The sequence below is a fragment of the Phyllobates terribilis genome, unplaced genomic scaffold, assembly GCF_046119375.1.
Source record: "Phyllobates terribilis strain yellow unplaced genomic scaffold, ASM4611937v1 Scaffold_1318__1_contigs__length_324921, whole genome shotgun sequence".
In the NCBI taxonomy this organism is placed as follows: domain Eukaryota; kingdom Metazoa; phylum Chordata; class Amphibia; order Anura; family Dendrobatidae; genus Phyllobates; species Phyllobates terribilis.
The window spans coordinates 231,806-258,097 of NW_027364078.1; the positions used below are offsets into that span (position 1 = coordinate 231,806).

The 26,292-nt window shown below is 53.9% G+C and overlaps 1 protein-coding gene across 1 annotated transcript; it reads left to right on the forward strand.

Annotated features, from left to right (window-relative positions):
• Nucleotides 1-372: 372 nt before the first annotated feature.
• On the forward strand, nucleotides 373-25,373 carry LOC141244074 (histone H2B 1.1-like). Its single transcript, XM_073668972.1, has 2 exons — nucleotides 373-518; nucleotides 24,983-25,373. The coding sequence occupies exons 1-2, from the start codon at nucleotides 373-375 to the stop codon at nucleotides 25,371-25,373; spliced, it is 537 nt and encodes a 178-aa protein (XP_073525073.1).
• Nucleotides 25,374-26,292: the final 919 nt, after the last annotated feature.

The following is a 26,292-nucleotide window of genomic DNA, read 5'->3' on the forward strand; positions in this document are numbered from 1 at the left end:
ATCCTCAGGGTGCTACATTAATATTAATATTGAGCAGAATTAATTTCAGCCTATTGGTTCGGCCCTCCCCAACAGTCACAGTCTCTCATGTGGCCCCTCGGGAAAATTAATTGCCCACCCCTGGTATACAGGATAATGGGGAAGGAGACAGTCGGGTAGGGGGTTGCGGTAGCTCCGGTGGTGGTGAGGTGGCAGCCGGGCCGCCTTCAGGTCATTATTGCACTTACTGCTGTATGGGGTTCGGTGAACAGCAGTAAAGAGGAGGGGCCCCCCTCTTGTGTTTCTACTCACCGGGCCCTGGGGTATCGCGTGCTGGCGTGTCGCCGTATATCTCGGCGCAGGGAGTTTCTGCCTTGGAGCTCTCACGGCTGAATGGCCGTGCAGCTCGGAAGAGAGTCCCTCCGCCTCTTCTGTGAAGCGCTGGAGTCGGCGCGTACACGATGGCGTCATCACATACCTGCCGGCATCAAGCACCAGGATGCCAGTCTGGAAGCGGAGCTGCAGGGATCGTATGAGAGGTAAGTATGAAAACTTGTTTTTAAATAGAATTAACTAAATGATCTTGGACTGGGCAGAGCATATGATGAACTGGGACTGGGGAGTGGGCAGAGCATATGATAAACTGGGACTGGGGAGTGGGCAGAACATATGACGAACTGGGACTGGGGAGTGGGCAGAACATATGATGAACTGGGACTGAGGAGTGGGCAGAGCATATGATGAAGTGGGACTGGGGAGTCGGCAGAGCATATGATAAACTGGGACTGGGGAGTGGGCAGAGCATATGATGAACTGGGACTGGGGGGTGGGCAGAGCATATGATGAACTGGGACTGGGGAGTGGGCAGAGCATATGATGAACTGGGACTGGGGGGTGGGCAGAACATATGATGAACTGGGACTGGGGAGTGGGCAGAGCATATGATGAACTGGGACTGGGGAGTAGGCAGAGCATATGATGAACTGGGACTGGGGAGTGGGCAGAGCATATGATGAACTGGGACTGGGGAGTGGGCAGAGCATATGATGAACTGGGACTGGGGAGTGGGCAGAGCATATGATGAACTGGGACTGGGGAGTGGGCAGAGCATATGATGAACTGGGACTGGGGAGTGGGCAGAGCATATGATGAACTGGGACTGGGGAGTGGGCAGAGCATATGATGAACTGGGACTGGGGAGTGGGCAGAGCATATGATGAACTGGGACTGGGGAGTGGGCAGAGCATATGATGAACTGGGACTGGGGGGTGGGCAGAGCATATGATGAACTGGGACTGGGGGGTGGGCAGAGCATATGATGAACTGGGACTGGGGAGTGGGCAGAGCATATGATGAACTGGGACTGGGGAGTGGGCAGAGCATATAATGAACTGGGACTGGGGAGTGGGCAGAGCATATGATGAACTGGGACTGGGGAGTGGGCAGAGCATATGATGAACTGGGACTGGGGAGTCGGGAGAGCATATGATGAACTGGGACTGGGGACTGGGCAGAGCATATGATGGACTGGGACTGGGGAGTGGGCAGAGCATATAATGAACTGGGACTGGGGAGTGGGCAGACCAGATGAACTGGGAATGGGGAGTGGGCAGAGCAGATGATGAACTGGGACTGGGGACTGGGCAGAGCAGATGATGAACTGTGACTGGGGGATGGGCAGAGCATATGATGAACTGGGACTGGGGAGTGGGCAGAGCATATAATGAACTGGGACTGGGGAGTGGGCAGAGCATATGATGAACTGGGACTGGGGAGTGGGCAGAGCATATGATGAACTGGGACTGGGGAGTGGGCAGAGCATATGATGAACTGGGACTGGGGAGTGGGCAGAGCATATGATGAACTGGGACTGGGGAGTGGGCAGAGCATATGATGAACTGGGACTGGGGAGTGGGCAGAGCATATGATGAACTGGGACTGGGGAGTCGGGAGAGCATATGATGAACTGGGACTGGGGAGTAGGCAGAGCATATGATGGACTGGGACTGGGGAGTGGGCAGAGCATATAATGAACTGGGACTGGGGAGTGGGCAGACCAGATGATGAACTGGGAATGGGGAGTGGGCAGAGCAGATGATGAACTGGGACTGGGGAGTGGGCAGAGCATATGATGAACTGGGACTGGGGAGTGGGCAGAGCATATAATGAACTGGGACTGGGGAGTGGGCAGAGCAGATGATGAACTGGGACTGGGGAGTGGGCAGAGCAGATGATGAACTGGGACTGGGGACTGGGCAGAGCAGATGATGAACTGTGACTGGGGGATGGGCAGAGCATATGATGAACTGGGACTGGGGAGTGGGCAGAGCATATAATGAACTAGGACTGTGGAGTGGGCAGAGCATATGACGAACTGAGACTGGGGGGTGGGCAGAGCATATGATAAACTGGGACTGGGGAGTGGGCAGAGCATATGATGAACATGGACTGGGGAGTGGGCAGAGCATATGATAAACTGGGACTGGGGAGTCGGCAGAGCATATGATGAACTGGGACTGGGGAGTGGGCAGAGCATATGATAAACTGGGACTGGGGAGTGGGCAGAGCATATGATGAACTGTGACTGGGGAGTGGGCAGAGTATATGATGGACTGGGGGGTGGGCAAAGCATATGATGAACTGGGACTGGGGAGTGGGCAGAGCATATGATGAACTGGGACTGGGCAGAGCATATGATAATCTGGGACTGGGGGGTGGGCAGAGCATATGATAAACTGTGACTGGGGAGTGGGCAGAGCATATGATAAACTGGGACTGGGGAGTGGGCAGAGCATATGATAAACTGGGACTGGGGAGTGGGCAGAGCATATGATGAACTGGGACTAGGGGGTGGGCAGCGCATATGACGAACTGGGACTGGGGAGTAGGCAGAGCACATGATGAAGTGTGAGTGGGGGGTGGGGAGAGTACTTGAAAATGATGATTTAGGAGTGGGGGGAGCACATGAAGAATAGGGGTGGGGAGAGCAACTGATGAATTGGCTGTGGGGAGAGCAAATTAATTGGGAGTGGGGATAGTGAGAGCAAATAATGAATTGGGATGGGTTAAAGTAAATGATGATGCAGTGGGAGTGGGAGAGAGTGAGGACATGACAAAATGAATTATAATAGGACCTGGCCAGAAGAGTCTACCTTGTCCTGGTGGCGGCTTAAAAAATCTTTTGGCCAAAACAAAAGTTGCTGGTTATGTGATACTAGATGGTGGCCCGATTCTAACGCATCGGGTATTGTAGAATATGTATGGGGCCGACCGGGCGCAATCAGCAGAGCGGTGTTTAAATTTGGCGCCAATATCGCTGATTGGTCGCGGTCGGCGGCCGCGAGCAATCAGCAGAGCGTTGATTAAATTTGGCGCCAATCTCTGATTGGTCGCGGCCTCCGGCCGACCGCGACCAATCAGCCGAGCGTTGTTTAAATATTTTGCGCCAAAATCGCTGATTGGTCGCGGCCGGCGGCCTCGACCAATCAGCAGAGCGGTGTTTAAATTTGGCGCTAATCAGCAGAGCGGTGTTTAAATTTGGCGCCAACCTCTGATTGGTCGCGGTCGGCCGGAGGCCGCGACCAATCAGCCGAGCGTTGTTTAAATATTTTGCGCCAAAATCGCTGATTGGTCGAGCCGGCGGCCGCGACCAATCAGCAGAGCGTTGTTTAAATTCTGCGCCAATATCGCCGACCGCGACCAATCAGCAGATTGTTGTTTAAATTTGGTGCCAATCAGCAGAGCGTTGTTTAAATTTGGCGCCAATCAGCAGAGTGGCGTTTAAATTTGCCGCCCATATCGCTGATTGGTCGCGTCCGGGGGATGCGACCAATCAGCGTCATATTAGCGAGGACCGGGGAGCGGCGCTGCCTGAGCGGGTACAATCGCTGTGAGCAGCTGGGAGATGAGCGGCTGCTCGCAGCAGAAGCATCCCGACCGGCGGCGCCGCTCCCCGGTCCTCCGTTCACACTTGCCGTCGGGAGATCAGCGGTCCTAGCCGCTGATCTCCCGACGTTAGCCGCATGGAGGTCAGTGGCGCCGCCGGTCGGGGTAGTTTTTCTGCTAGCGCCGCTCATCTCCCGGCTGCATCGCCGCTGACCTCGGTCCGGCAGATGAGCCGCTAACGGCCGCCATCTTTTTTCTGAAATCCTGCGTCGCTGATTGGCCGCGGCCAGACCAATGAGCGACGCGGGATTTCCTGGACAGACAGACAGACAGACGGGATAAGACAATTATATATATAGACTAGATGGTGGCCCGATTCGAACGCATCGGGTATTCTAGAATAGGTATGCGGCCGACGGGGCGCAATTAGCAGAGCGGCGTTTAAATTTGGCGCCCAAATCGCTGATTGGTCGCGTTAGGCAACCGCGACCAATCAGCAAAGCGGTGTTTAAATTTGGCGGCAATATCGCTGATTGGTCGCGGGCGGCGGCCGCGACCAATCTGCGAACCATGTTAGTGAGGACTGGAGAGCGTGTTTAAATTTGGCACCAAAATCGCAGATTAGTCGCGACCAACCAGCAGAGCGGTGTTTAAATTTGGCGCCAATACTGCTGATTGGTCGCGGCCGCCGACCGCGACCAATCAGCAGAGCGATACAGAGCGGGGTTTAAATTTGGCACCAAAATCGCTGATTGGTCGCCGGCCGCGATCAATCAGCAGAGCGGTGTTTAAATTTGGCGCCAAAATCGCTGATTGGTCGAGGCCGCCGGCCGCGACCAATCAGTGATTTTGGCGCAAAATTTAAACAACGCTCTGCTGATTGGTCGCGGCCGTCAGACGCGACTAATAGGCGACTTTGGGGCCAAATTTAAACCCCGCTCTGCATCGATCTGCTGATTGGTCGCGGCCGCCATCCTCGACCAATCAGCGAGAGTGGCGCCAAATTTAAACAACGCTCTGCTGATTGGTCGAGGCTGGCGACCACGACCAATCAGCAGATCGATGCAGAGCGGGGTTTAAATTTGGCCCCAAAGTCGCCTATTAGTCGCGTCTGACGGCCGCGACCAATCAGCAGAGCGTTGTTTAAATTTGGCGACAATACTGCTGATTGGTCGAGGCCGGCGACCGCGACCAATCAGCAGAGCGATGCAGAGCGGGGTTTAAATTTGGCGCCAAAATCGCTGATTGGTCGCCGGCCGCGACCAATCAGCAGAGCGTTGTTTAAATTTTGCGCCAATACTGCTGATTGATCTCGGCCAGCGACCGCGATCAAACAGCAGAGCGTTGTTTAAATTTGGCGCCAATCTCGCTGATTGGACGCGTCTGGCGTCCGCGACCAATTAGCACAGCAGTGTTTAAATGTGGCGGCAAGATCGGTGATTGGTCGCGGCCGCTATTTAAATGTGGCGCCCAAATCGGTGATTGGTCGCGGGCAGCGGCCGCGACCAATCAGCAGAGCGGTGTTTAACTTTAGCGCCAAGATCACTGATTGGTCGCGTGCGGAAAGCGCGACCAATCAGCGAATTGTATTGGTGAGGAGCGGGGAGCGGAATCGTATTAGTGAGGACCGGGGAGCGCCGCTGCCTGTGCGGCTACTTCCGCTGCGAGAACCCGGGACATGAGCGACTGCTCGCAGCAGAAATATCCCGACCCGCAGCGCCGCTCCCCGGTCTTCCCTTCACACCCTAGCCGCTGATCTCCCCACAGTATCCGCATGGTGTTACAAAGGTCCGGACATTTGTGTTAAAAATCGCTGATTGGTCGCTGGCGCTGCCCGCGACCAATCCCCGATTTGGGCGCCAAATTTAAATATCGGCCGCGACCAATCACCGATCTTGGCGCCACATTTAAACATCGCTGTACTGATTGGTCGCGGCCGCTATTTAAATGTGGCGCCAAAATCGGTGATAAGTCGCGGGCACCGCCAGCGACCAATCAGCGATTTTTAACACAAATGTCCGGATCTTTGTAACACCATGCGGATACTGTGCGGCTAGGGTGTGAAGGGAGGACCGGGGAGCGGCGCTGCGGGTCGGGATACTTCTGCTGCGAGCAGTCGCTCATCTCCAGGCTTCACGCAGTGGAAGTATCCGCACAGGCAGCGGCGCTCCCCGGTCCTCACTAATACGATTCCGCTCCCCGCTCCTCACCAATACGATTCGCTGATTGGTCGCGCTCTCCGCACGCGACCAATCAGTGATCTTGGCGCTAAAGTTAAACACCGCTCTGCTGATTGGTCGCGGCCGCTGCCCGCGACCAATCACCGATTTGGGCGCCACATTTAAATAGTGGCCGCGACCAATCAGTACAGCGGTGTTTAAATGTGGAGCCAAGATCGGTGATTGGTCGCGGCCGATATTTAAATTTGGCGCCCAAATCGGTGATTGGTCGCGGGCACCGCCAGCGACCAATCAGCGATTTTTAACACAAATGTCCGGATTTTTGTAACACCATGCGGATACTGTGGGGACATCAGCGGCTAGGGTGTGAAGGGAGGACCGGGGAGCGGCGCTGCGGGTCGGGATACTTCTGCTGCGAGCGCCCGCTCATGTCCCGGGTTCTCGCAGCGGAAGTATCCGCACAGGCAGCGCCGCTGACATCCATGCCGCAAGGGTGTGAAGGGAGGACCGGGGAGCGGCGCTGACATCCAATTGGTCACGGCCGCTATTTAAATGTGCCGCACAAATCGGTGATTGGTCGCGGTCTTGGCCCGCGACCAATCACTGATCTGGCGGCTAAAGTTAACCACTACTGTGCTGATTGGTCGCGGCCGATATTTAAATTTGGCACCCAAATCGGTGATTGGTCGCGGGCAGCGTCCGCGACCAATCAGCACAGCGGTATTTAACTTTTGCGCTAAGATCAGTGATTGGTCGGGTCCGAAGACCGCGACCAATCATCGAATTGTCTTGGTGAGGACCGGGGAGCGGCGCTGCCTGTGCGGCTACTTCCGCTGCGAGAACCCGGGACATGAGCGGGCGATCGCAGCCGAAGTATCCCGACCCGCAGCGCCGCTCCCCGGTCCTCCCTTCCGCATGGATGTCAGCAACGCCGGCGGTCCTTCCGCTGCTACCGGCCGGGACATGAGCGCCTTGCGCCGCTCATCTCCCGGCTGCATCTCCGTCCCGCAGATGGGTCCGGCGGTCGGGGTCCTTCTGCTGGTACCGGCCGGGAGATGAGCGCCTCGCGGCGCTCATCTCCCGGCTGCAACGCCGCTGAGCTCCGTCCCGCAGATGAGCCGCTAAAGGCCGCCATCTTTTTTCTGAAATCCCGCGGCGCTGATTGGCCGCTGCCGGACCAATTAGCGACGCGGGATTTCCTGGACAGACAGAGAGACAGACAGACGGGATAAGACAATTATATAGTAGACTAGATGGTGGCCCGATTCTAATGCATCGGGTATTCTAGAATATGCATGCGGCCGACCGGGAGCGACTAAGCAGCGAAGCAGTGTTTAAATGGGTTGTGCACTACTTTAAATTAACTTCACAATGTATCCCCTCGGTGCCCCTAATGAATTTTGTCATTACGTCATGTTGTCAATCCTGCTTGTGACTCGCCCCCTGGGCCGTGGGGTACCCGGAACCGGGCCTTCTTGTGTATGGTGCTGATGGGGGTAGTAGTGGCAACCCGATCCCGTGGCTCAGGGTGGTCAGACCAAATGGCAGCAGTCTATTTATAGGGTTTTGAATGTCCGACTACGCCACCCGTGGATTGCGGTCAGGGATGTCCGCCGCTGCAAGGCAGACCGCTGAGGCTGGTGTTGGTGCGCAGCAGAGGGATAGGACAACTCCCCACGGGAAGAGTATAGCCTCAGGGCAGTGTAATAGGATGCTGGGGGTGATGGTGCAGGCGCAGCATAAATAACACAGAGTCCAATGATGCAGTCCAGGGTTTTACTCACAGTTGTTATCCATGTAATTTCTGTCAGCAATGACTGCCGAAGCCGTGCTGCGTCCACCAGTTGAGGGGCTCGGTCAACCCCCAGGCAATTCAGGAGTATGGCACAGGACCCCCTTCTGTCCTTTCTCTGGCCTCTCGTGCCCCACCAGTGACCAAACTTCTGTCCAGCTGTCGCGGATCTTTGCGGGCAAACGTTGGCCCCCGTTTCCCGCTGTCCTATATGGTGCCTTCCTAGCAGGTTTGGCGGGGGGTCGCACCAATAGATGATCATGACCTCCGGTTCTTGGCTGAGGGATAATTTACCTCCACCAACTTGGGAATCCGGTACCCTTCCACAGCCTGACCCTTCACCCGATATAACGCGGGTTTGCAACGGTTGCTGTCCGTTCTGCTCTCTCTTAGGGTCCCTTCTGCCTTCTTGTTTCTGGAGCCTTTCCTCTTTCCTTCGTTCTCCTTCTTCTCTTCTCCTCTCTGGACCCGGCCTTCTCTCTAGGCCTGCCTCATGGAGCTGAGCTCAGAGCGAGCCTGTCAGCTCCCTCTCCCTCTTTTCTCCTTCTGAACTGAACTGCTCTGCCTCCTAAGATGGCCCCCACCTTTTATCTGCTTCTCTGTGTCTGAGCTCAGGTGACCTGCACCCAATGAGCTCCTTCCTATGCTCCAGAAACCGTCCCCTCCTGCTCCTACATCACTGGGTTCTCTCCCCCCTCCCCACTCCAGCCAGGGACATGGTCAGTTGTGCCTGCATATATATAAATGGGAGCACCGTCGAGCTGTCCCCCGGAAATGGGGTGAGTGTGTGTATGCAGCTAACTGAGCCCTGGTCCATACTCCATCCTTACCTGGGAGTGGAATATCACACCTCTGGTTGAGGTGCAATACCACTGTAGCAACCGAACCCTCGGGGCGCTACACTTGTGACAACATCGCTGACGACGCACAGCCAGCACGTAATTCCCCCGGCTGCAGCCGGCTCTTGCTTCCACTTACATCACGACTATTTACGGCTGCAGCCAGGGGTCTGCTGTTCCGCGTACCACAGTGAATGACGGGCTGTGGCCGGGCTTATCCTCCATCGTGTCACACCGAGCATCCACCGCGCGCTCTGTCAATGTATGCTTGTTCGGTGAATGCCTGTTGTGACGGGATGTGGGATAACCCCGGCCACAGCCCATCACTCACCGTGGAACGCGAAACAGGAGACTCCTTGGCTGCAGGTGCAAATAGTCGTGACATAAGCGGAAGCAAGAGCCAGCTTCAGGCGGGGGTACATGCTGCCTGTGCGCGGTCAACCGAGTATAAGCCGAGACCCATAATTTTTCAACAAAAAAAAGGGACAATTTATTGACTTGAGGATAAGCCTAGGGTGGGAAATGCAGCACCTACTGTTAAATTTCCATATGCTGGTATGTATGGCTTCCTCATTCTGTAATTGTGGTTTGTATGGCTCCGTCATTCCCCTAATCCTGGTTTGTATGGCTGACTTATCTTGGATTGTACGGCTTACTCATCCTAGCTTGTATGGCCCCCTTATCCTGGTTTTGTATGACCTACTCATTCCCCCATCTCCACAGCACAGTTAAAAAACTAAACCCTAATCCTCCCCTTGTTTCCTTTCTCTGCTCCAGCGCTGTCTGTCCTGTTTTCAGCAGCTCCTCGCAGGATGTGAGGCACAGCACGCGCTCTCAGATACTGCTGTGATTAGCTGCTGTCTGTAGATTCGCTGCTTTCCACGCCGGGACTAAGTGCAGGAGAGGCACAAATCTGCATTCACTTGAGTAGCACATGCTGCAGATGCCGCTATGAAGATTTAAGAATGATACAATGAATACACAGAATTTTCTGTGTAAAATAATACTTTGTTATTAAATACTAGATGGTGACCCGATTCTAACGCATCGGGTATTCTAGAATATGTATGCGGCCGACCGGGCGCAATCAGCAGAACGTTGTTTAAATTTGCCGCCAAAATCGCTGATTGGTCGCGGCTGGCAAACACGACCAAGCAGCAAAACGTTGTTTAAATTTGGCGGCAATATGGGTGATTGGTCGCGGGTGGCGGCCGCGACCAATCAGCGAACTGTGTTAGTGAGGACCGGAGAGCGTGTTTAAATTTGGCGATAGAATCGCTGATTAGTCGCGACCGCGACCAATCAGCAAAACGGTGTTTAAATTTGGCGCCAATATCGCTGATTGGTCGCGGCCAGCGACCGGAACCAATCAGCAGAGTGTTGTTTAAATTTGGTGCCAATCTCGCTGATTGGTCGCGGCTGGCGTCCGCGACCAATCAGCACAGCAGTGTTTAAATGTGGCGTCAACATCGGTGATTGGTCGCGGCCGCTATTTAAATGTGGCGCCCAAATCGGTGATTGGTCGTGCACAGCGGTGTTTAAATTTTGCGCCAAGACCACTGATTGGTCGGGTGCGGAGACCGCGACCAATCAGCGAATCGTATTGGTGAGGACCGGGGAGCGGAATCGTATTGGTGAGGACTGGGGAGCGGCGCTGCCTGTGCGGCTACTTCCGCTGCGAGGAGCCGGGACATGAGCGGGCGCTCGCAGCAGAAGTATCCCGACCTGCAGCGCCGCTCCCCGATCCTCCCTTGACACCCTACCTGCTGATCTCCCGACAGTAGCCGCATGGTGTTACTAAGGTCCGGACATTTGTGTTCAAAATCGCTGATTGGTCGCGGGCGCTGCCCGTGACCAATCACCGATTTGGGTGCCACATTTAAATATCGGCCGCGACCAATCACCGATTTGGGCGCCACATTTAAATAGCGTCCGCGACCAATCAGCACAGCGGTGTTTAAATGTCTCTGCGAGATCGGTGATTGGTCGCGCCCGCTATTTAAATGTGGCGCCTAAATCGGTGATTGGTCGCGGGCAGCGTTCGCGACCAATCAGCACAGCAGTGTTTAAATGTGGCGCCCAAATCGGTGATTGGTCGCGGGCAGCGCCCGCGACCAATCAGCACAGCGGTGATTAACTTTTGCAGCAAGATCAGTGATTGGTCGCGGACGAAGACCGCGACCAATCAGCGATTTGTGCGCCACATTTAAATAGCGGCCGCGACCAATCACCGATCTTGCATAGACATTTAAACACCGCTGTGCTGATTGGTCGCCGACGCTGCCCGCGACCAATCACCGATTTGGGCGCCACATTTAAACACTGCTGTGCTGATGGGCAGCATCCGTGACCAATCAGCACAGCAGTGTTTAAACGTGGCGCCCAAATCGGTGATTGGTCACGGGCAGCGTCCGCGTCCAGCGACCAATCACCGATTTGGGCGCCACATTTAAATAGCGGCCGCGACCAATAACCGATCTTGCAGACACATTTAAACACCGCTGTGCTGATTGGTCGCGGACGCTATTTAAATGTGGCGCCCAAATCGGTGATTGGTCGCGGGCAGCGGCCGCGACCTATCAGCACAGCGGTGTTTAACTTTTAGGCCAAGATCAGTGATTGGTCGCGGCGAGAGATCGCGACCAATCAGAGAATCGTATTGGTGTGCTACTTCCGCTGCGAGAACCCGGGACATGAGCGGGCGCTCGCAGCAGAAGTATCCCGACCCGCAGCGCCGCTCCCCGGTCCTCCTTTGACACCCTAGCCGCATTGATGTCAGCGCCGCTGCCTGTGTGGCTACTTCCGCTGCGAGAACCCGGGACATGAGCGGGCGCTCGCAGCAGAAGTATCCCGACCCGCAGCGCCGCTCCCCGGTCCTCCCTTGACACCCTAGCCGCATGGATGTCAGCGGCGCTGCCTGTGCGGCTACTTCCGCTGCGAGAACCCGGTATATGAGCGGGCGCTCGCAGCTCAAGTATCCCGACCCGCAGCGCCGCTCCCCGGTCCTCCCTTCACACCCTAGTCGCATGGAGGTCAGCGGCGCCGGCGGTCGGGAGATGAGCTCCTCGCGCCGGTCATCTCCCGGCTGCATCGCCGCTGAGCTCCGTCCCGCAGATGAGCCGCTAAAGGCCGCCATCTTTTTTCTGAAATCCCGCGACGCTGATTGACCGCTGCCGAACCAATGAGCGACGCGGGATTTCCTGGACAGACAGACAGACAGAAAGACAGACAGAAAGACAGACAGACGGGATAAGACTATTATATATATAGATTATTGCTTGTAGAACTTAATACAACTGAACAAAATTATTAAACAGATGATCGAAATATATAAACTATTCCATGAATATCTATCAATATTTTTAATAAAATCATCAGACAAAAGAAGTACGACCCTAGAATATATTTCTAAACAATATCAACCTAAAATATTTTGGCCGGCAAACACGACCAAGCAGCAAAACGTTGTTTAAATTTGGCGGCAATATGGGTGATTGGTCGCGGGTGGCGGCCGCGACCAATCAGCGAACTGTGTTAGTGAGGACCGGAGAGCGTGTTTAAATTTGGCGATAGAATCGCTGATTAGTCGCGACCGCGACCAATCAGCAAAACGGTGTTTAAATTTGGCGCCAATATCGCTGATTGGTCGTGGCCGGCGACCGCGACCAATTAGCAAAGCGGTGTTTAAATTTGGCGCCAATAATACTGATTGGTCGCGGCCAGCGACCGGGACGAATCGGCAGAGCGGCGTTTAAATTTGGCGCCAATGTCGCTGATTGGTCGCGGCTGGCGTCCGCGACCAATCAGCAGAGCCATGTTTAAATTTGGGGCCAATCTCGCTGATTGGTCGCGTCTGGCGTCCGCGACCAATCAGCAGAGCCATGTTTAAATTTGGGGCCAATCTCGCTGATTGGTTGCGGCTGGCGTCCGCGACCAATCAGCAGAGCGTTGTTTAAATTTGGCGCCAATCTCGCTGATTGGTCGCGGCTGGCGTCCGCGACCAATCAGCACAGCAGTGTTTAAATGTGGCGTCAACATCGGTGATTGGTCGCGGCCGCTATTTAAATGTGGCGCCCAAATAGGTGATTGGTCGTGCACAGCGGTGTTTAAATTTTGCGCCAAGATCACTGATTGGTCGGGTGCGGAGACCGCGACCAATCAGCGAATCGTATTGGTGAGGACCGGGGAGCGGAATCGTATTGGTGAGGACTGGGGAGCGGCGCTGCCTGTGCGGCTACTTCCGCTGCGAGGAGCCGGGACATGAGCGGGCGCTCGCAGCAGAAGTATCACGACCGGCAGCGCCGCTCCCCGATCCTCCCTTGACACCCTACCTGCTGATCTCCCGACAGTAGCCGCATGGTGTTACTAAGGTCCGGACATTTGTGTTCAAAATCGCTGATTGGTCGCGGGCGCTGCCCGCGACCAATCACCGATTTGGGCGCCACATTTAAATATCGGCCGCGACCAATCACCGATTTGGGCGCCACATTTAAATAGCGTCCGCGACCAATCAGCACAGCGGTGTTTAAATGTCTCTGCGAGATCGGTGATTGGTCGCGCCCAATATTTAAATGTGGCGCCTAAATCGGTGATTGGTCGCGGGCAGCGTCCACGACCAATCAGCACAGCAGTGTTTAAATGTGGCGCCCAAATCGGTGATTGGTCGCGGGCAGCGTCCGCGACCAATCAGCACAGCGGTGTTTAACTTTTGCAGCAAGATCAGTGATTGGTCGCGGACGAAGACCGCGACCAATCAGCGATTTGTGCGCCACATTTAAATAGCGGCCGCGACCAATCACCGATCTTGCATAGACATTTAAACACCGTTGTGCTGATTGGTCACGACACTGCCCGCGACCAATCACCGATTTGGGCGCCACATTTAAACACTGCTGTGCTGATGGGCAGCATCCGCGACCAATCAGCACAGCAGTGTTTAAATGTGGCGCCCAAATCGGTGATTGGTCACGGGCAGCGTCCGCGACCAGCGACCAATCACCGATTTGGGCGCCACATTTAAATAGCGGCCGCGACCAATAACCGATCTTGCAGACACATTTAAACACCGCTGTGCTGATTGGTCGCGGACGCTATTTAAATGTGGCGCCCAAATCGGTGATTGGTCGCGGGCAGCGGCCGCGACCAATCAGCACAGCGGTGTTTAACTTTTAGGCCAAGATCAGTGATTGGTCGCGGCGAGAGATCGCGACCAATCAGAGAATCGTATTGGTGTGCTACTTCCGCTGCGAGAACCCGGGACATGAGCGGGCGCTCGCAGCAGAAGTATCCCGACCCGCAGCGCCGCTCCCCGGTCCTCCCTTGACACCCTAGCCGCATTGATGTCAGCGCCGCTGCCTGTGCGGCTACTTCCGCTGCGAGAACCCGGGACATGAGCGGGCGCTCGCAGCAGAAGTATCCCGACCCGCAGCGCCGCTCCCCGGTCCTCCCTTGACACCCTAGCCGCATGGATGTCAGCGGCGCTGCCTGTGCGGCTACTTCCGCTGCGAGAACCCGGTACATGAGCGGGCGCTCGCAGCTCAAGTATCCCGATCCGCAGCGCCGCTCCCCGGTCCTCCCTTCACACCCTAGTCGCATGGAGGTCAGCGGCGCCGGCGGTCGGGAGATGAGCTCCTCGCGCCGGTCATCTCCCGGCTGCATCGCCGTTGAGCTCCGTCCCGCAGATGAGCCGCTAAAGGCCGCCATCTTTTTTCTGAAATCCCGCGACGCTGATTGGCCGCTGCCGAACCAATGAGCGACGCGGGATTTACTGGACAGACAGACAGACAGACAGAAAGACAGACAGACGGGATAAGACTATTATATATATAGATTATTGCTTGTAGAACTTAATACAACTGAACAAAATTATTAAACAGATGATCGAAATATATAAACTATTCCATGAATATCTAACTATATTTTTAATAAAATCATCGGACAAAAGAAGTACGACCCTAGATTATATTTCTAAACAATATCAACCTAAAATATTTTGGCCGGCAAACACGACCAAGCAGCAAAACGTTGTTTAAATTTGGCGGCAATATGGGTGATTGGTCGCAGGTGGCGGCCGCGACCAATCAGCGAACTGTGTTAGTGAGGACCGGAGAGCGTGTTTAAATTTAGCGATAGAATTGCTGATTAGTCGCAACCGCGACCAATCAGCAAAACGGTGTTTAAATTTGGCGCCAATATCGCTGATTGGTCGTGGCTGGCGACCGTGACCAATTAGCAAAGCGGTGTTTAAATTTGGCGCCAATAATGCTGATTGGTCGCGGTCGCTGGCCGCGACCAATCAGCAGAACGTTGTTTAAAATTGGCGCCAATAATGCTGATTGGTCGCTGGCCGCGACCAATCAGCAGAGCGTTGTTTGAATTTGGCGCCAATCTCGCTGATTGGTTGCGGCTGGCGGCCGCGACCAATCAGCAGAGTGTTGTTTAAATTTGGCGCCAATAGTGCTGATTGGTCGCGGCCAGCGACCGGGACCAATCGGCAGAGCGGCGTTTAAATTTGGCGCCAATGTCGCTGATTGGTCGCGGCTGGCGTCCGCGACCAATCAGCAGAGCCATGTTTAAATTTGGCGCCAATCTCACTGATTGGTCGCAGCTGGCGTCCGCGACCAATCAGCAGAGCGTTGTTTAAATTTGGCGCCAATCTCGCTGATTGGTCGCATCTGGCGTCCGCGACCAATCAGCACAGCAGTGTTTAAATGTGGCGTCAACATCGGTGATTGGTCGCGGGCAGCGGCCGCGACCAATCAGCACAGCGGTGTTTAAATTTTGCGCCAAGATCACTGATTGGTCTCCTAGCATCTTCTGGAGCACTGACATATCTTGAGTCAACAAAACGTGATGATTCATCGTGATTGACTGTTTTCTGTTGTGTATCGAAGTTAGCTTTGTCATGCCCCTTGTAGATGTACTTGAAAAGATATTTAACACTTTTTATGAAGCACAGATTTCAACGTTGATGTGACAGTTGTAGCGTTTTAATAAGTACGGGTTGTATGGAACTATCCATGAGTTATTTATAATCTTTTTGTTGTGTACAATGTTATCAATCAGTTGTCGCCGGTAGGATGGATAGCCGTCCAAATCTTTAACAGTGTGCTGTTTCAACTGCTTTGGAAACCCTTTTGTACACTTTCCGTTTTCCATGCATGGACTTTTTGGATTTGCTACACCGCATGGGCCATGAACCAAATTACAGATTACAATATTATACAATTCAGGATACTTTTCTTGGTTAGGAATTTCAGCCCACACTATGTTGTCAATTTCGTCCTCCGTGCGAAACTTGGAATCCGCGTCTAAAATAATTAGTATATGAGCATGTGGGAGACTTCATTTCTGAATCTCTATGACGTGTACCATTGCTACGACTGTTCCAAAACGCCCATTTTTGATGTCTTTAAAAAGGCTGCTGAGTTTTAGTCGAAATACGCGTGCAACTAAGTCCGGTTTGTTTTCAACTTGCTGCCAGGGTTGTAGATTTTCGGTAATTTCCGGCCATTTAGGATTGCAGGTCATTGTTAAAAAAAATGTCAGGTCTTCCATACTTTGTTACTATTGCCATTGCATCTTGATAACGCTGTTACATGTTGCGGGGGCTACATTCAAACGACGACGGGAGAATTACTGTTTTTCCAATTGGAATTCCTTTTTGAATGGATTGTTTTTGCAAATGTTCTTGAAGAACGCAGTAGTCTTCAACTTTAAGTTGTTTTTGGTTCATTCGTATGAAATTGAGCCGACTAGCTTCAATTTTAACGTATGCTTCGACTAAGTACTGTCAGTTTCCCACCGTTTAAAATAGGATTGAAGTAATTTCGGACAGACAGAAGAAAACTGTAGTACTGTAGTTGTGTAATTCTTCTTGAAGTTCCTTGCTGGTGTAGGTTTTCATGCCACCCTTGATCACCGCTTGGAAAGAATAGCGGAAACAGAAGAGCATCAAGGTTGCTGTGCAAAATGCTAATTCGTTGTGTTTTAGGAACGAAAGGGTTGTTTTTGTCTGGCTTAAGATGGACTAATATATCCCTTTGAAAAGGAGGCTCTCCATCATCGTTTTGAAAAACAACTGCGACCTCACTTACACGTGGTTTGTTGTAACATCGGGGATCTTGTTGACGTTCTTGTTTAATGGCCATGATAATAGAAGGCATTTCTGTCCCATTTTGTATAGCTCTCTGTTCCTCCTCAGCTTCGCCGTATTTTAGCATGGATATGCGGCAGCAAATGGGCTGATTGTTTGTAAATGAACGGCAATTAGGTTCATCAGTTCTGCATTACACTTTTCATTTTCTTTCAAGTTCATCCTTTGTTCTGTAGCCTCATTTGGATCAAAGATGTATAATTGTGCAAATTTTGGTGGTTGTCCTAGTTCTGGGTGAAGTGTTCCAGTGCGGTGGTAGATCTGGCCATGAATTTTAAAACAATACGGTCCGAATCCAGGGGGCGGTGCAATGTTGGCACCAAATGAAGCAAACGCATGAGAACTGTTGATACTTCTGATATTTTCCATAAAATTTCTACTGTGTTCATGCGTTCCTTTCATCAACTGCTCAAACAGATCTGAGTAGTGACGTCTTGGTAGCATAACTTTTCCTTTTTGGCAGCATTGAGTAAACTGATTGTCAGATGTTTTTTCACGATGAAATTCGGAGAGTCGCATTTAGAACAAACTACATTCATATTCCCACAGTAGTGTTGAATAATTATAGTTTCATTGTCTGTTACGTAATGTGCAAGTTGTTGAATGTTCTGCTGGGTTTGCCTTAGTTGGTAGAGCATTCGTTTTTGATAAATTTGGCGATCGTGTTGTTCTCGGTTTGTCCTGGATTCTGGAGATTCATTCAGCCGACATTGTCTATGGGATTCCGCATCGTGTTCCTGTCTAGCCACAGTGTGTTGCGGTGTTTCCTATTCCCGATATTGTCTGTGAGATTGTGCATCGTGTTCCTGTCTAGCCACAGTGTGTTGTGGTGTCTCCTGTTTCCGACATTGTCTGTGAGATTCCGCATCCTGGGCTTGTCTGGCAGTAGTGTGTTGTGGTGTCTCTTGTTCCCGACGTTGTCTGTGAGATTCCGCATCCTGGGCTTGTCTGGCGACAGTGTGTTGCGGTGTCTCCTTTTTCCGGCGTTTTTGGTGAGATTCTGCTTCCTGAGCTTGTCTGGCGGCAGTGTGTTGCGGTGTCTCCTGTTCCCGGCATTTTTGGTGAGCTTCCGCATACTGGGCTTGTCTGGCGGCAGTGTGTTGCGGTGTCTTCTGTTCCCGGCGTTTTTGGTGAGCTTCCGCATACAGGGCTTGTCGGGCAGCAGTGTGTTGCGGTGTCTCCTGTTCCCGGCGTTTTTGGTGAGATTCGGCATCCTGGGCTTGTCTGGCGGCAGTGTGTTGCGGTGTCTCCTGTTCCCGGCGTTTTTGGTGAGATTCGGCATCTTGGGCTTGTCTGGCGGCAGTGTGTTCCGGTGTCTTCTGTTCCCGGCGTTTTTGGTGAGCTTCCGCATCCTGGGCTTGTCTGGCGGCAGTGTGTTGCGGTGTCTCCCATTTCCGACGTTGTCTGTGAGATTCCGCATCCTCGGCTTGTCTGGCGGCAGTATGTTGTGGTGTCTGTTGCTCTCGACGTTGTCGTTTACTTGCTGCTTCTGCTGCTTTTCGGTCTTCCTCCGTAGCGTATTTTCGCTTACGACCCATTATAAAATAGGAAGCGTAAAGAAGTATCTCTTCAGCGCGCGGTCACTGGCAGAACGTATTCAGTAAACCTGACTGAAGTCCCTCACACAGTGTGACTGAGAAAACATGCTCAGTATGTTATGGGCAGTTGGTGAGTCACATGACCACATGGGCGGAGTCAGCCCTGCTATCTCCCGTGGGTGGCATACTTATTTGAAATCCTGCGGTAATTGGCCGGAGAGCGTGTTTAAATTTGGCGCGAAAATCGGTGATTGCTCGCGGGCGGCGTCCGCGACCAATCATGGAAGTGGGTTTTAAATCTCGCGCAAATATCGCTGATTGGTCGCGGCCTGGGGCCGCGTCCAATCAGCGAGCCGTGTTACTAAGGACCGGACAGCATGTTTAAATTTTGCGGTAAAATCGCTGATTTGTCGCGGGCAGCGGCCGCGACCAATCAGCACAGCGGTGTTTAAATTTTGCGCCAAGATCACTAATTGGTCGCGGCCGCTGTTTAAATTTTGCGGTCAAATCGCTGATTGGTCGCGGGCAGCGTCTGCGACCAATCAGCAAAGCAGTGTTTAAATGTGGCGCCAAAATCGCTGATTGGTCGCGGGCAGCGGCCGCGACCAATCAGCACAGCGGTGTTTAAATTTTGCGCTAAGATCACTGATTGGTCTCGTCCTCCTGCCGCGACCAATCAGCGAATTGTATTAGTGAGGACCGGGGAGCGGCGCTGCCTGTGCGGCTACTTCCGCTGCTAGAAGCCGGGAGATGAGCGGCTGCTCGCAGCAGAAGTATCCCGACCGGCGGCGCCCCTCCCCGGTCCTCCCTTGACATCCTAGCCGCTGCTCTCCCGACAGTAGCCGCATGGTGTTACTAAGGACCGGACATTTGTCTCCAAAATAGCTGATTGGTCGCGGGCAGCGGCTGCGACCAATCAGCCTAGCGGGGTTTAAATTTGGCGCCAAGATCGCTGATTGGTCGCGGCCGCTGTTTAAATTTTCTGCCAAAATCGCTGTTTGGTCGCGGGCAGCATCCGTGACCAATCAGCACAGCAGTGTTTAAATGTGGCGCCATAATCGCTGATTGGTCGTGGGCAGCGGCCGCGACCAATCAGCACAGCGGTCTTTAAATTTTGCGCCAAGATCACTGATTGGTCGCGGTCTCCGGCCGCGACTAATCAGCGTATAGTATTGATGAGGACCGGGGAGCGGAGTCGTATTGGTGAGGACTGGGGAGCGGCGGTGCCTGAACGGCTACTTCCGCTGCGAGAAGCCGGGAGATGAGCGGCTGCTCACAGCAGAAGTATCCCGACTGGCAGCGCCGCGCCCCGGTCCTCCCTTGACACCCTAACCGCATGGAGGTCAGCAGCGCCGCCGGTCGGGGTCCTTCTGCTGCTAGCGGCCGGGAGATGATCGCCTCGCGCCGGTCATCTCCTGGCTGCATCGCCGCTGACCGTCGTCCTGCAGATGAGCCGCTAATGGCCGCCATCTTTTTCTCAAATCCCGCGTCGCTAATTGTCCGTGGCCGGACCAATGAGCGACACGGGATTTCCTGGACAGACAGACAGACGGGATATATATAGACTAGATGGTGGCCCGATTCTAATGCATTGGGTATTCTAGAATAGGTATGCGGCCGACCGGGCGCAAGCAGCAGAGCGGTGTTTAAATGTGGCGCTAAAATCGGTGATTGGTCGCGCCCAGCGTCGGCAACCAATCAGCGATTTTTAACACAAATGTCCGGACCTTTGTAACACCATGCGGATACTGTGGGGACATCAGCGGCTAGGGTGTGAAGGGAGGACCGGGGAGCGGCGCTGCGGGTCGGGATACTTCTGCTGCGAGCGCCCGCTCATGTCCCGGGTTCTCGCAGCGGAAGTATCCGCACAGGCAGCGCCTCAGACATCCATGCGGCTAGGGTGTGAAGGGAGGACCGGGGAGCGGCGCTGACATCCAATTGGTCGCGGCCGCTATTTAAATGTGCCGCACAAATCAGTGATTGGTCGCGGTCTTTGCCCGCGACCAATCACTGATCTTGCCGCAAAAGTTAAACACTACTGTGCTGACTGGTCGCGGACGCTGCCCGCGACCAATCACCTATTTGGGCGCCAAATTTAAAAGCGGCCGCGACCAATTGGATGTCAGGACCGCTCCCCGGTCCTCCCTTGACCCTAGCCGCTGATGTCCCCACAGTATCCGCATGGTGTTACAAAGGTCCGGACATTTGTGTTAAAAATCGCTGATTGGTCGCCAACGCTATTTAAATGTGCCACACAAATCAGTGATTTGTCGCGGGCAGCGTCCGCGACCAATCAGCACAGTAGTGTTTAACTTTTGCGGCAAGATCAGAGACTGGTCGGGTCCGAAGAGCACGACCAATCATCGAATCGTCTTGGTGAGGACCGGGGAGCGGCGCTCCCTGTGCGGGTACTTCCGCAGCGAGAACCCGGGACATGAGCGGGCGCTCGCAGTAGAAGTATCCCGACCCGCAGCGCCGCTCCCCAGTCCTCCCTTCCGCATGGAGGTCAGCGACGCTGGCGGTCCTTCCGCTTCTACCGGCCGGGAGATGTGCGCCTCGTGCCGGTCATCTCCCGGCTGCATCTCCGTCCCTCAGATGGGTCTGGCGGTCGAGGTCCTGCTGCTGGTACCGGCCGGGAGATGAGCGCCTCGCGCCGGTCATCTCCCGGCTGCAGCGCCGCTGAGCTCCGTCCCGCAGATGAGCCGCTAACGGCCATCTTTTTTCAGAAATCCCACGGCGCTGATTGGCCGCTGCCGGACCAATGAGCGACACGGGATTTCCTGGACAGACAGACAGAAAGAAAGACAGACAGACAGACGGGATAAGACGATTATATATATATATATATATATATATATATATATATATATATATATTTATATATATATATATATATATATATAGACTAGATGATGGCCCGATTCTAATGCATCGGGTATTCTAGAATATGTATGCGGCCGACAGGGCGCAATCAGCAGAGCGGTGTTTAAATTTGGCGCCAAAATCGCTGATTGGTTGATGCCGGCAAAAGTGACCAATCACAAAAGCGGTGTTAAAATTTGGCGGCTATATCGCAGATTGGTCACGGCCGGCGGTCGCGACTAATCAGCAGAGCGGGGTTTAAATTTGGCGCCAATAATGCTGATTGGTTGCGGCCAGCGGTCGCGACCAATCAGCAGAGCGTTATTTAAATTTGGCGCCAATAATGGTGGTTGGTCACGGCTGGGACCAATCAGCAGAGCGGTGTTTAAATTTGGCGCCAATAATGCTGATTATTTGCGACTGGTAACCGCGACTAATCAGCAGAGCGGGGTTTCAATTTTGCGCCTAATGCTGGTCAGCGAACGTGACCAATCAGCGGAGCGGGGTTTAAATTTTGCGGCAATAATGGTGATTGGTCTCGGCCATTCAGCAGAGCGGTGTTTAAATTTTGCGGCAATAATGCTGATTAGTCGCGGCCGGCAATTTGGCGCCAATAATTCTGATTAGTCGCGGCCGGCAACCACGACCAATCAGCAGAGCGGGGTTTAAATTTGGCGCCAAAATCGCTGATTGGTGGCGGCCGGCGGTCGCGACCAATCAGCAGAGCGGGGTTTAAATTTGGCGCCAATACTGCTGATTGGTCATGGCCGTCAACCGCGACCAATCAGCAGAGCGGGGTTTAAATTTGGCGCCAATACTGCTGATTGATGTCGGCCAGCAACCGCGACCAATCAGCAGAGCAGGGTTTAAATTTGGCGCCACAAATGCTGATTGGTTGCGGACGGCGACCGCGACCAATAAGCAGAGCGGTGTTTAAATTTTGCGCTAATATTGCTGATTGGTCGCGGACGGCGACCGCGACTAATCAGCAGAGCGGTGTTTAAATTTGGCGCCATTACTGCTGATTGATCTCGGCCGGCAACCGCGACCAATCAGCAGAGCGGGGTTTAAATTTGGCGCCAATACTGCTGATTGGTCACGGTTGCCGGCCGCAACCAATCAGCAGAGCGGTGTTTAAATTTGGCGCCAATAATGCTGATTAGTCACGGCCGGCATCCGCGACCAATTAGCAGAGCGGGGTTTAAATTTGGCGCCAAAATCGCTGATAATTTGCGACTGGTAACCGCGACTAATCAGCAGAGCGGGGTTTAACTTTGGCACCAATAATGCTGATTGGTCACGGCCAGCGAACGCGACCCATCAGCAGAGCGGGGTTTATATTTGGCGCCAATATCGCAGATTGGTCACGGCCGGCGGTCGCGACCAATCAGCAGAGCGGTGTTTAAATTTGGCGCCAAAATCGCTGATTGGTCACGGCCGCGACCATTCAGCAGAGCGGTGTTTAAATTTTTGTGGCGGCCGGCGGTCGCAACCAATCAGCAGAGCGGGGTTTAAATTTGGCGCCAATACTGCTGATTGGTCGCGGTTGCCGTCCGTGACCAATCAGCAGAGCGGGGTTTAAATTTGGTGCCAATACTGCTGATTGGTCGTGGACTCCAGCCGCGACCAATCAGCAGAGCATTGTTTAAATTTGGCGCCAACACTGCTGATTGGTCGCGGTTGCCGTCCGTGACCAATCAGCAGAGCGGGGTTTAAATTAGGCGCCAATACTGCTGATTGGTTGCGGACTCCAGCCGCGACCAATTAGCAGAGCGGTGTTTAAATTTTGCGCCAATATTGCTGATTGGTCGCGGACGGCGACTAATCAGCAGAGCGGTGTTTAAATTTGTCGCGAATACTGCTGATTGATATCGGCCGGCAACTGCGACCAATCAGCAGAGCGGGGTTTAAATTTGGCGCCAATACTGCTGATTGGTCGTGGACTCCAGCCGCGACCAATCAGCAGAGCATTGTTTAAATTTGGCGCCAATCTCGCTGATTGGACGCGTGCGGAGAGCGCGACCAATCAGCGAATCGTATTGGTGAGGACCGGGGAGCGGAATCGTATTAGTGAGGACCGGGGAGCGCAGCTGCCTGTGCGGCTACTTCCGCTGCGAGAAGCCGGGAGATGAGCGACTGCTCGCAGCAGAAGTATACAGACCCGCAGCGCCGCTCCCCGGTCCTCCCTTCACACCCTAGCCGCATGGATGTCAGCGCCGCTCCCCGGTCCTCCCTTCACACCCTAGCCGCAGATGTCCCCACAGTATCCGCATAGTGTTACTAAGGTCCGAACATTTGTGTTAAAAATCGCTGATTGGTCGCCGACGCTGGGCACGACCAATCACCGATTTTGGCGCCACATTTAAATAGTGTCGGCGACCAATCAGCGATTTTTAACACAAATGTCCGGACCTTATTAACACCATGCGGATACTGTGGGGACATCAGCGGCTAGGGTGTCAAGGGAGGACCGAGGAGCGCGCGCTGCAGGTCGGGATACTTCTGCTGCGAGCGCCCGCTCATGTCCCGGGTTCTCGCAGCGGAAGTATCCGCACAGGCAGCGCCGCTGACATCCATGCGGCTAGGGTGTGAAGGGAGGACCGGGGAGCGGCGCTGACATCCAATTCGTCGCGGCCGCTATATAAATGTGCCGCACAAATCGGTGATTGGTCGCGGTCTTGGCCCGCGACCAATCACCGATTTAGGCGCCAAATTTAAATATCGGCCGCGACCAATCACCGATCTTGGCTCCACATTTAAACACCGCTGTACTGATTGGTCGCGGAGGCTATTTAAATGTGGCGCCAAAATCGATGATTGGCTGCCGACGCTGGGCGCGACCAATCAGCACAGCGGCGTTTAAATTTGCCGCCCATCTCGCTCATTGGTCGCGGTGGCCGGCCGCGATTAATCAGCAGAGCGGCGTTTAAATTTGCCGGACATCTCGCTGATTGGTCGCGGCCGGCCACCGCGACCAACCAGCGTCGTATTAGTGTGGGCCCGGGAGCGGCGCTGCTTGTGCGGCTCCGTATTAGCGAGGACCGGGGAGCGGCGCTGCCTGTGCGGCTCCTTCTGCTGCGAGAAGCCGGGAGATGAGCGGCTACTCGCAGCAGAAGCATCCCGACCGGCGGCGCCGCTCCCCGGTCCTCCGTTCACACTTGCTGTCGGGAGATCAGCGGGCCAAGCCGCTGATCTTCCAACGTTAGCCGCATGGAAGTCAGCGGCGCCAGTCGGGGTAGTTGTGCTGCTTGCGCCGCTCATCTTCCCGCTGCATCGCCGTAAACCTCCGTCCGGCAGATGAGCCGCTAACAGCCGCCATCTTTTTTTCAGAAATCCCACGGCGCTGATTGGCCGCTGCCAGACCAATGAGCGACGCGGGATTTCCTGGACAGACGGGATAAGACAATTATATATATAGATAGATGGTGTTCGATAGGAACTGTTAATGTGTGATTGGTGAGGAGGTGGTGCAGAAGTGGAGTTTTTCCTAGAGTGGGCGGTGTGACTGTGACAGGTTTGAGGGATGGAGGCGGAGTGTCAAGGGGGCCTGAAAATTTTGCCACTATTGGGCCCTGAAATTCCTGTTGGCAGCCCTGCATTGCAGGCAGGGCCGGCGTCAGCACTCGGTGCACCCGGGCAAGTGCCGGGGCCCTGGACCATTAGAGGGGCCCACTCACTGTCGGGGCCCGGGGTAGCTTACCCGACATCTGTACAGGACCACCGGTGCAGATTGATTGCCGGCATTTCACCAGACACGGCCGCACGCAGTTCACTGCCAAGTCTGCACCAGCGGCAAAGAATGGCTCCAAGAAAGCTGTGACCAAGACTCAGAAGAAGGATGGCAAGAAGAGGAGGAAGACCAGGAAGGAGAGCTATGCCATCTATGTGTACAAGGTGCTGAAGCGGGTCCACCCTGACACTGGCATCTCCTCCAAGGCCAAGGGCATCATGAACTCCTTTGTCAATGACATCTTTGAGCGCATTGCAGGGGAAGCCTCCCGCCTGGCTCACTACAACAAGCGCTCCACCATCACCTCCCGGGAGATCCAGACCGCTGTGCGCCTGCTGCTGCCCGGAGAGCTGGCCAAGCACGCCGTGTCCGAGGGCACCAAGGCCGTCACCAAGTACACCAGCGCCAAGTGATCTGCTCCAAGCTCTACACCCACAACCCAAAGGCTCTTCTAAGAGCCACCCACCCCGTCTATATCAGAGCTGTGGCTGCTTCTGTATTCCACTGTTCTCTCCAGGAAATATGTGGCTGCACTGACAGATAACCTGTTAACAGATTGGTTATTATTTATTATTATAGCGCCATTTATTCCATGGCGCTTTACTTGTGAAAAAGGGGTATAATACAAGAACAATTACAATAATCTTGAACACAATGTGACAACGACTGGTACAGGAGGAGCGAGGACCCTGCCCGCGAGGGCTCACAATCTACGAGGGATGGGTGAGGATATAGTAGGTGAGGGTAGAGCTGGTCGTGCAGCGGTATGATGGAGCGGTGGTTACTGCAGGTTGTAGGCTTGTCGGAAGAGGTGGGTCTTCAGGTTCCTTTTGAAGGTTTCCACGGTAGGCGAGAGTCTGATACGTTGGGGTAGAGAGTTCCAGAGTAGGGCGGAAGCACGAGAGAAATCTTGTATACGGTTGTGGGAGGAGGAGATAAGAGGGGAGTAGAGCAGGAGATCTTGTGAGGATCGGAGGTTGCGTGCAGGTATGTAACGGGAGACTAGGTTGGAGATATATGGAGGAGACAGGTTGTGAATGGCTTTGTATGTCATGGTTAGGGTTTTGAACTGGGGTCTCTGAGCAATGGCGAGCCAGTGAAGAGATTGACAGAGAGGAGAGGCTGGGGAATAGCGGGGGGACATGTTGATTAGTCGAGCTGCAGAGTTTATGATAGATTGGAGGGGTGCAAGAGTGTTAGAGGGGAGGCCACAGAGCAGGAGGTTGCAGTAGTCAAGGCGGGAGATGATGAGGGCATGGACTAGTGTTTTTGCAGATTCATGGTTTAGGAATGTGCGGATCCGGGAGATATTTTTGAGTTGGAGTCGGCAGG

Coding starts and splice junctions, on each gene's coding strand:
- LOC141244074 (XM_073668972.1), top strand. CDS start 373: ATGGCCGTGCAGCTCGGAAGAGAGTCCCTCCGCCTCTTCTGTGAAGCG. Junction 519..24,982: donor CTGCAGGGATCGTATGAGAG/GTAAGTATGAAA, acceptor GCATTTCACCAG/ACACGGCCGCACGCAGTTCA.